Genomic DNA, 11,221 nt, shown 5'->3' on the forward strand with positions numbered 1-11,221 from the left:
AGGTGATCTACCCGCCTTGGCTTCCCAAAGTGCTGGGATTACAGGCATGAGCTACCGCGCCTGGTCCTGTACCTCTGTACTAAATTGACTAAAGGCTACCACTGTTGTAGGAGTGCTGAGGTTATGTTGTATATTCCACTTGGATGCTGCAGTGGAAAATAGAATTTTCTGGTAAGGCATTGAAAGGTTTAGTTGAGTTTCCCTTTGAAGATAAGACTCACTACTCATTGGCCAAAGTGTACCTAAAATTGTTTAATTTTTCCTGGAAGCCATTTCTAATTGACACTTGTATTTTATGCATGTTGCTTCTATATCTCTGCAAAGAACAATTATTTGACTTGCTTTTCTTGTCATGTTACAGAATTCAGTTACAATGGGAAACATTTTTGAAAAGCTCATTAAGAGTCTACTTGAGGCTGGGTGCGGTGGCTCAAGCCTGTAATCCCAGCACTTTGGGAGGCCAAGACAGGTGGATCACGAGGTCAGGAGATCGAGACCATCCTGGCTAACACGGTGAAACCCCATCTCTACTGAAAATACAAAAAACTAGCCGGGCGAGGTGGCGGGCGCCTGTAGTCCCAGCTAATCGGGAGGCTGAGGCAGGAGAATGACGTAAACCCGGGAGGCGGAGCTTGTAGTGAGCTGAGATCCGACCACTGCCCTCCAGCCTGGGCGATAGAGCGGGACTCTGTCTCAAAAAAAAAAAAAAAAAAAAAGAGTCTACTTGGGAAAAAAGAGATGCGGATTCTTATATTGGGTTTGGATACAGCTGGAAAAACCACCATCTTGTATAAATTGAAGCTGGGGGAGACTGTGCCTACCATCCCTACAGTAGGTAAGTTAATGAAAGACCTGCGGCAATTCCAGTTTACAATTTAGTATGTTATATATATTTTTTCTTTTAGGTTCTTTTTCACCAGAGAAATATGTTTCATTTTTACATGCTTCTTCTGTTACTGAATAATCCTTTTAAAATCTTGTCTACTCCAAGAGATACATTTTAGAGGCCAAAACCAGGTTACATTATATATCCTTTTTTTTTTTGACTCTTGTCACCCAGACTAGAGTGCAGTGGCGCATCTCTGCTTACTATGGTCTCAACTTCCTGGGCTCAAGTGATCCTTCCACCTCCCTCCTGAGTAGCTGGAACTACAGGCATGCACCAGCATGCCCAGCTAATTTTTGAATTTTTGGTAGAGATGGGGTCTTGCCATATTGCCTAGGCTGGTCTCGAACTCCTGGGCTCAAGCGATCCTCCTGCCATGGTCTCCCAAAGTGCTGGGATTATAGGCATGAGCCACCGTGCCTGACCAGGTTCTCTATCCTTTTCTATGGCTTGCACATTCTTAGGTTCATAAAGGAGATGTGTGAACACAGGTAGAGTAAGCAAATTTAACCCTATCTGCTTGGCAAAAAAGAAAAAGATAATGGGCCAAACAGGGAGGGTAGTTCTGCCCCCCATTCCTCGCAGCTAGTGTCCCAGCAGAAGGCTGAGGTGGGAGCTGGGAATCTGCTGGTGCCTCCTCAGTCAGCCTCTGTTCCAGCTGGCCTTCCTTAGCAGCAGCATCTCATCTCTCTACACCAAGTACACTCCCCATGCTTGGAGATCCGGAGTGTGATTCCTTTTCTTCACTCTGGCTCAAGCCAACTGCTTGAGATGATGTCCAACTAGAGAAATAGACAAGCTGGCTGTATTGCTCTTACTGTGAACCAGCAGTGTGTTTTATGCGGTGGCTCAAGCCTGTAATCCCAGCACTTTGGGAGGCCGAGATGGGCGGATCACGAGGTCAGGAGAGCGAGACCATCCTGGCTAACACGGTGAAACCCCGTCTCTACTAAAAATTCAAAAATTAGCTGGGCATGCCACGATCTCTTATTTGTTGATTGATTTTTGATTTTAACTTTAAGTTTAAATAGCCACATTGCTGGGCGCAGTGGCTCATGTCTTTAATCCCAGCACTTTGGGAGGCTGAGGTGGGAAGATCACTTGAGACCAGGAGTTCGAGACCAGCCTGACCAACGTGGTGAAATCCCATATCTACTAAAAGTAGAAAAATTAGTCAGGTGTAGTGGCATGCTTCTGTAATCCCAGCTACTCAGGAGGCTAAGGCAGGAGAATCACTTGAGCCCGGGAGGCGGAGGTTGCAGTGAGCTGAGATTGCACCATTGCACTTCAACCTAGGTTACAGAGCAAGACTCTGTCTCAAAAACTAAATAAATAGGCCAGGCGTGGTGGCTCACGCCTGTAATCTCAGCACTTTGGGAGGCCGAGGCTGGTGGATCACTTGAGGTCAGGAGTTCGAGACCAGCTTGGCCAACATGGTGAAACCCCGCCTCTACAGAAAATACAAAAAAAAAAAGGGGTGGGGGGAGGTGTGGTGGCAGCCGCCTGTAATCCCAGCTACTTGGGAGGCTGAGGCAGGAGAATCGCTTGAATCTGGGAGACGGAGGTTACAGTGAGCCAAGATAGCGCCATGCACTGCAGCCTGCGCGACAAGAGTGAGACTCTCTCAAAAACAAAACAAAACAAAACAAAAAAAATAAATGAATAAACAAATAGTCACAAATGGCTAGTGACTGTATTGGACAGTGCTGGAGTAGACAGTTGTTCAATGTCATTTATTGAATAATTTTTCCATGCTGATTTGAAATGCCTTCTTTGTCACATACTAAATTCTCACTGGTATGTGTGTCTTTTTCTGGACAACTACTTTTTTCTGGACAACTACAGAGTTACATTTATATTTGAACTCTGTTACTTCAAGTGTTACTAGGGCTTGGCATATCTTTAAAAATAATTCATTATTCATTTTCAGAGATTTCCTGGTTGTGCTTACTTGTTTATTTCTCCAGGTTAAATTTTAGGTAATTTTGCTAAGTTTCCTGCCCCTGCCCCTACCATCACTATAGGATTGGAATGGCATTGTATTTATTTATTTAGCAAGAATTTAGATTGTTGCAATGTAATGAGTGTCTCTCACTAAAATAAGGCATGACTAGAATTGAGGTTTGGAAGGTGAGCAGGCCCAACTGACTGTGGGTCTTGACAGTCATGTTTGGGATTTGGGTGTGGGAAGCTGCCAAAGGGACATCTTTCCTTTTTTTTTTCCTTCCTTCCTTCCTTCCCCTCCCTTCCCTTCATTCTCTGTCTTCCCTTCTTTGCTATCCTTCCCTTCCCTTCCTTCCCTTTCTTCCCTTCTTTCCTTTCCTTTCCTTCCCTTCCTTCCCTTCATTCCCTTCTTTCCTTTCCTTCCCTTTCCTTCCTTCCCTTCTTTCCCTTCTTTCCTTTCCTTCCCTCTCCTCCCTCCCCTCCCTCTCTCCCTCCCTTCCCCCTCCCCTCCCTCCTCCCATTTCTCTCTCTCTTTCTTTTCGATTTTGGATCTTATTCTGCATCCACGCAGAAGTGCGCGTGGTGTCGATCTCAGCTCACTACAACATCTGCTTCTACGCTCAGCAATTCTCCTGTCCTCAGCCTCCCAAGAACGCTGGGACTACAAGGCACATGACAACCAATGCCTGGCTAATTTTTGTGTTTTTCTGTATGAGACAGGTTTGCCATGTTGCCCAGGGCTGGTCTCGAACGTCCTGAGCTCAAAGCAATTCTGCCCACCATATCACCTCCCAAAGGCGCTGGGTTACAGGTGTGAGCCAACTGGCTCGGCCTATTCTCTTTTTTAATTTTATTTTATTTTCATGGGGAGATTTATTCGTTCTTTTGTAAGTTTGAAAATATTCCAGTCCAATACAGAAAGTGTAGAGAAATGACGTGAACCACACTACGTTGTTTTTAAGCGCGATTTGCTTTTGATAGAAGAGGTTGACTGTATGAGGAGAGGGAGAGTGACTGGAGGTGAAAATTGAGTTATATGGTTCAGGAATTAAGGCTAGAAAATCGATGGTCTACTTGGGTAGGGTAACTATTAGCTGTTTAAGAGGTGAATTGATCATGGCGGGGCCGTGGGGCTCAAGACTGTAAGCCAGCACTTTGAGGCCGAGACGCGCGGATCACGAGGTCAGACATCGAGACCATCCTGGCAAACACGGTGAAACCCCTCTCTACGTAAAAAATACAAAAAACTACCGGGCGAGGTGGCGGGCGCCTTGTAGTCCCAGCTACTCGGGAGGTCTGAGGCAGGAAATGCGTAAACCCGGGAGGCGGAGCTTGCAGTGAGCTGAGATCCGGCCACGGACTCCAGCCTGGGCAGCAGAGCGAGACTCCGTCTCAAAAAAAAAAAAAAAAAAAAAAAAAAGAGGTTGAATTGATAAGATATGGTAGTAGGGTTCTAGGAGTGAGAGCATCGGATGTTTCCAGGGCACCTCTTAGGCAATCAGCTTGTGGAATGAAGTCAATGAGGGGATAACTAGCAGAGGAGGAGGTTGGGGAGTAGGGACCTTAAATTCCATTTTTGACTGATACCTTGTTTTGGGGCCTTGAAGACATTTGCCAAAGCTGTTAGATTATGAGCCTGAAGCTCAGGAGAGAGGATATAAATCTCAGAGCTAGATTGGAGGATGTAAATCTCAGAGTTAGTACAGAGATAGGAATGAAGTCGTGGCAGTGAGTGAGATTGCATAGGGAGGGGTGCAGAAAGAGGAGAATCGATGGGGCCAGTGAGCCAGGGGGACTCCATCATTGCAGGATCAGTTAAACGTGGCTGAGCTCACTAAGGAGACTGAGGCAGTACGTCCATAGAGATAGAAGGAAAAGGGAAGCTTGGGAAGAGTGTCAAGGAGGGAGTGAGCAGCAGTGTCAGATAGAAGATCAGATTATGGAAGAGCTGAAAAGGCATGTGTTGGATTTATTGACCTGGTGGTCATTGCTGACCTTAGTGAAAACCAGCTACCCAACATGGTGGAGCAGAGATAAGGTGCTGTTGCGTGAGAGGACCAAAGAAAGCTCAGTGAATATAGCCACACTTCTTTGAGACATTTGACTTTAAAAGAGCAAATAGACCAGGCATAGTGGCTCACACCCGTAATCCCAGCACTTTGGGAGGGTAAGATGGGCAGATTGCTTGACCTGAGGAATTTGAGGCCAGTCTGAACAACATAGTGAGACCCGTCTCTACAAAAAAAAATTTATATTTAGCTAGGTATGGTGGCTCATGCTTATAGTTCTAGCTACTTGGGAGGCTGAGGCAGGAGGATTCCTTGAGCACAGGAGTTTGAGGCTGCAGCGAGCTATGATTCTACCTCTGTGCTCCAGCCTGGCCAGCACAGCAAGGCCCTGTCTCTTTAAAAAAAATAAATAAATAAAGAGCAAATAGAGGGTGAAGATGTGAAGGAAGGAAGGAAGAGGGTGAAGGAAGGAAGAAAGAGGGTGCAGATGAAGATGTGGGGGTCAAGGAGAGGTTTGTTCTGTTGCTTTTAAAGATGTAAAAGACTTAAGCATGCCAAGGTGAACAGATTGGAGATATTCAGATGTGGGAGAGAATAGGAAGAGTAAAAAGTTCCAGACAGTCTGGGTGGAGTGGATCTGGCTCATAGAGGGAGGGAATTGGTGAAAGAGAGTTATCCTCTTCTGTTGTTCCAAGAGGGAGGAAGAAAAGCATGGGTAAAGATGTAGACTGGCTTTTACACTGTATGGTGGAAGTGGAAGTCAGTCCCATCAGTGGCTTCTCTGCTCTGAAGTACACTGTGATAGTCTCCTGCTGAGAGAAAGGGCAGGTGCATGGCTGGAGATTGGGGAGTAGAGAAGGTTTGAGACACCTGTCCTGATGAATGGGAGAGGGGGCCAGCACATTCTCTTTGAAGGCTATAGATCTTTGACTAGCAGGCTGCTTTGTAAATTAAAAGTACTATCCACATGTTGAAATTATTTGGAATTGTTCAACCAGCACAAATCATAATTAAACATTTTCCCCCTATTTCATTTAGGTTTCCATTCGGAGATGGTAGAATATAAAAATATCACCTTCACAGTCTGGGATGTTGGCAGCCACTTCAAAATCAGACCTCTGTGGCAGCATATTTTCCAGAACACAAAAGGTAAAGATTATTCAGTCTATAGCCTCGATAATATTTCTGTGAAATGTCTCTAAAGACGGATGCTTGAAGTGATACCTTGTGGTGCTCTGCTCTATTGACACTGTCAGCCATTTCCCCTCTTAGGGTCTCCTTACACTTACTGGGGAGGTTTCTTTTGTGAGACAGAGTCTTGCCCTGTTGTCCAGGCTGAAGTGCGGTGGTGTGATCTCGGCTCCCTGCAACCTCCGTCTCCCGGGTTCAAGTGATTCTCCTGCCTCAGCCTCCCGAGTAGCTGGGGTTACAGGCATGCACCATCATGCCTGGCCAATTTTTGTATTTTTAGTAGAGATGGGGTTCTGCCATGTTGGTCAGGCTGGTCTTGAACTTCTGATCTCAGGTGATCCGCTTGCCTTGGCCTCCCAAAGTGCTGGGATTACAGGCATGAGTCACTGCGCCCAGCCCCCCGTCTACTTTAAATCACTACTAGATTCTAATGTCTACTAGCATGTAAATGCTATATAGTTAGATTGTATTGTTTTTTATTTGTATTTTTTTTTTTACTGTTGCGTTACTATTTTTATTTATTTATTTATTTATTTTTTGAGATGGAGTTTCACTTTTGTTGCCCAGGCTGGAGTGCAATGGCATGATCTCAGCTCACCGCAGCCTCCACCTCCTGGGTTCAAGTGATTCTCCTGCCTTAGCCTCCTGAGGAGCTGGGATTACAGGCATGCACCACCACGCCCGGCTAATTTTGTATTTTTAGTAGAGACAGGGTTTCTCCATGTTGATCAGGCTGGTCTTGAACTCCCGACCTCAGGTGGTCCGCCCGCCTTAGCCTCCCAAAGTTCTAAGATTACAAGCGTGAGTCACCGTGCCCGGCCTGCGTTATTACTTTGTAATATTTTTGGTTCAAGGTGGGTTGAACCTGGATACAGAGGGCTGACTATAGTTTTTACACCCTGATTTTCATGTAGAATATTAACCATATGGAATCTACAAATTACTCATTTTAGAATTTATTTGGAGTCTGTTCGTTTTGAAGGTTCTCCTGCATGTACCTGATAGTAAAGACTTATACATTCGTCAGTCTTTCCCGACTAAATACCCTAGTCGACTATCCCTCTATATTTTATATCATTGTTTTAGCTGTTACCTTTGGCAATTAACTCTATTTGCAGTTAGCTTTTCCAGGCTATAGATTTTAGAATGTTTTTTCTCAAAGTAGTGCATTTATTTTTTTTAACTTTTTTAGCGGAAAATCTAAAACAAATACAAAGACAGAGAAGATAACATAACGAACCCCCACGTACCCATCACCAAGCCTCAACAGTTATTAGCATTTTGCCCATCCCAGACATGATGCCTTTTATTCATACATCCTTTAGCGTTCGTTTCCAACTGATAAGGCCTCATATATATATATATATATATATATATCCATTCCATTATAACATCTCCAAAATTAATACTAATTCTTTAATATCTAGCACCTAGTCCTTATTCTAATTCCCCCAGTTGTATCAAATGTATTCTGGCTGGGTGTGGTGGCTGACACCTGTAATCCTAACACTTTGGGAGGCCAAGGCTGGTGGATCACCTGCGGTCAAGAGTTGGAGACCACCCTGGCCAACACGGTGAAACCCTGTCTCTACTAAAAATATGCAAAGAAATTAGCCAAGCATGGTGGTGTGTGCCTGCAATCCCAGCTACTCGGGAGGCTGAGACAGGATATTCTCTTGAACCTGGGAGATGGAGGTTGCAGTGAGCTGAGATCGCACCATTGCACCCCAGCCTTGGCGACAGGGCAAGACTCTATCTCAAAAAAAAAAAAAGTATATTTTCCACATCTGCTTTGTTTGCATCTGGATCAAAGTTCACACAGTGCATTTTGTTGTTTTGCCCCTTTAGTCTTTTATTCTACAGCAGTTGTTCTTTTTCTATGCCTTTTGTTTTCCTTATTTTATTTTATTTTATTTTTGAGACAGGGTCTCGTGCAGTGGCACAATCTCGGCTCACTGCAGCCTCTGCCTCCTGGAGTCAAGCGATCCTCTCACTTCAGCCTCCCAGATAGCTGGGACCACAGGTGCATACCATCACACCTAGCAAATTTTTTTATACTTTTTGTAGAGATGGGTTTTCCACCATGTTGCCCAATCTGGTCTCAAACTCCTGGGCTCAAGCATCTGCCCACCTTGGCCTCCCACAGTGCTGAGACTATAGGTGTGAGCCATCTTGCCTGGCCTCCCCCCCTTTTTTTTTTTTTTTTTTTGGTTGTTAACTGTTTATTCCACATTCTGGATTTGGCTGATTACTTTATTATGGTGCCGTCTAACTTTCTTGGCTATCTGTGGATTTCCTGTGAACTGGTTGTTTATTCTAGAGACTTGATTAAATTCTGGTTCATTTCAGAGGCAAGAATACTTCATAAATATTCTTCCTATCCTAACACGGAAGTTCAGTTGTCGCACTTAAACAGGTTTTAAAAATTTTTATTGTGGCAAAATATACATAATATAAAAATTATAAGTTTGTTCTTAAGTATACAATTCAGTGGCATTAAGTACATTCACCGTGTTTTATAACCTTCACCACTGTCCATTTCCACAATTTTTTCATCATCCCCAACAGAAACTTTGTTTAAGCCATAACTGCCCATTCCCCTCTCCCCCAACCCTTAGTAACATTTGTTCTACTCTCTCTCTATGAATTTGCCTATTCAGTGGAATTGTATATTAGTCTTTCGAAGTTCAGCCCCTGGCCTCTTTCACTTAGTACAGTGTTTTCAAGGTTCATCTATGCAGTAGTATGTATCAGAACTTAATTCCTTTAATGGCTGAATAATATTCTATTGTACAGATATACCACATTTTGTTTATCCATTCACCTGTTGATGGACTCTTGAGTTGCTTCTGCCTTTTGGCTATTATGAATAATGTTGCTGTGAACATTCGTGTCTGAGTATCTGTTCGAGTCCCTGCTTTGAGTTCTTTGGGTATATGCCTAGAAGTGGAATTGCTGGGTAACTATGTTTTAATTTTTTTTTTTTTTTTTTTGAGACGGAGTCTGCCTCTGTTGCCCAGGCTGGAGTGCAGTGGTGTAATCCTTGGCCTCCTGGGTTCAAGCAGTTCTCCTGCCTTAGCCACCCAAGTAGCTGGGACTACAGGCGTGAGCCACCACGCCTGGCTAGTTTATTTGTATTTTTAGTAGAGACGGGGTTTCACCATATTGGCCAGGCCAGTCTCAAACTCTTGACCTTGTGGTCCACCTGCCTCTGCCTTCCAAGGTGCTGGGATTACAGGCATGAGCCACCGTACCCAACCTCATTTTTTTGTTGTTGTGGTAAAATACACATAACTTAAAATTTAGCATCTTAACCATTTTTTTTTTGTTTGTTTGTTTTGTTTTGTGGTAGTGATGTTTTTGTGAGATGAGGTCTCTATATGTTACTTAGATTGGTCTCGAACTCATGGGCTCAAGTGATTCTCCTGCCTCAGCCTCCTGCATAACTGGGACTATAGGTGTGCAGCACCACTGCACCCAGCTCTATCTTAAATATTTTTAAGTGTATAGTCAGTCATAATGTTCTGCAGCCATCACCGCTATTCATTTCTGCAACTATTTTCATCTTGTAAAACTGAAACTTTGTACCCGTAAACTATAACTCCTGTCGCTTCCCCCCTACCCAGTCCCCCCACTCCCTGGCAGCCACCAGGTTGTCACATTTTTAGTGATGCCAAATGGTTTCAGATGATATCAGCTTAATTCCCCTGAATTAAAATTCTCCATCAACTTTTCACCTGATCATTTTAGCATCCATTGAAAGCTATTGCCTAAACCCATTATTTTATTAGAAGTTATAAAATGGTGATTTTTTTCCCCTCCTAAATCTTGTTATTCCTCTCCATTTATTAGCTAAAATCTTTCTAAACAAAGAATTCCCTCATCAAATATTTGGTTTCCCTGAAATATAGTTTGTACAAGAAAGGCTGGAAAAATGCTTTATTCTTTTCCTTCATGGATTTTCAGAGAAACCACTGGATGCCCCAGCAACTCCCATGGTGACTCTTAGATGTTTGTATCTTTGTGTTTCGATCTGCAGATTATATATATTTTTTGATACTCAGAGCATCCATTTGTCTTGGACTGGCACTTGACAACTTGGCAAACCCTTGCAGTTTCTTAACTGCAGTAAAACTAGAGCACATGGGTTTGAACCACAGCTCTGTGGTGAAACCTTGACAGTTAGGTAATCTCATCTGTCTCAATTTCCTCATCTTAAAATGGAGATGATACCTACTGCCTGCATCATCGGGCTTAAATTAGTTATGTAAAATGCTTATGTAAAAAGCCATTTCATGGCTGGATGACAGGAGGCACTCAAAAGCCCAAATTGTTTGAGGTTTCACTTCATCATTTCTCTGGCAGAGTTCTTTTTTCTTACTCTACTGGGAGTTTTCACATTCAAATAACAAGATGAAAAAAATGCCTTTATTTCTTCACTCTTTTCTTCATAACAAGCCTAATTTTAGTAAGTTTCGGTGACTATTGCTTTTGATGGTAGGGAGCTGGCTAGGACCTTAGGGTGGGTAATTTGGACTTTTCATGAAATAGCAATTGGGAGCTGCTGGAAGAATGGACTTGCTGTGAGTGGTCTTGGATGCAGCCCCTATTTTTTCTGCCAGTTTCTAAAGATCAGGCTGTCTTTTAGTTTAAATTTTCTTCATCAGTATGTTGAGTATGATAGAACTTAATGCTTTTAGCTCTCTATTAAGACATTTAACTGTGTAGGTAGATTGGAATTTGAACAGTTTGTGATTTCTTTTTTATTTTATTTTATTTTTATTTTTATTTTTTTTTAATTTTCTGAGACGGAGTCTTGCTCTGTCACCCAGGCTGGAGTGCAGTGGTGCCATCTTGGCTCACAGCAACCTCCTTCTCCTGGGTTCAAGCAATCCTCCTGCCTCAGCCTCCCAAGTAGCTGGGATTACAGGCGCCTGCCACCACACCAGGCTAATTTTTTGTATTTTTAGTAGAGATGGAGTTTCACTGTGTTGGCCAGGCTGGTCTTGAATGCCTGACCCCAGGTGATCTGCTGGCCTTAGCCTCCCAAAGTGCTGGGATTACAGGTGTGAGCCACCGTGCCTACCCCGACCTTGAAGAGACTTTCACAACGAATGAGAGTGTGGAAACTTTCTCAAATGGGTGGCTACAGTGGCTTCTAAGTAGTTTCCTGAACTTCTTGTTCAGCGAC

General features: G+C 43.6%; 1 protein-coding gene across 3 annotated transcripts in view; it reads left to right on the forward strand.

The window, feature by feature from the left end:
- The first annotated feature begins 648 nt into the window (after positions 1–648).
- Positions 649–11,221, forward strand: part of LOC108529365 (ADP-ribosylation factor 2-like) — a 32,607-nt gene continuing 22,034 nt past the window's right edge. For all 3 annotated transcript variants that reach the window (XM_017871613.1, XM_017871614.1, XM_017871612.1), the window contains exons 1-2: positions 649–835; positions 5,878–5,988. In XM_017871613.1, coding sequence (XP_017727102.1) covers positions 739–835; positions 5,878–5,988 — 208 coding nt within the window. In that variant the 5' untranslated portion in view covers positions 649–738. The remainder of the gene's footprint in view (positions 836–5,877; positions 5,989–11,221) is intronic.

Source organism: Rhinopithecus bieti, unplaced genomic scaffold (genome assembly GCF_001698545.2).
Source record: "Rhinopithecus bieti isolate Rb0 unplaced genomic scaffold, ASM169854v2 scaffold_6904, whole genome shotgun sequence".
NCBI classification, from domain to species: domain Eukaryota; kingdom Metazoa; phylum Chordata; class Mammalia; order Primates; family Cercopithecidae; genus Rhinopithecus; species Rhinopithecus bieti.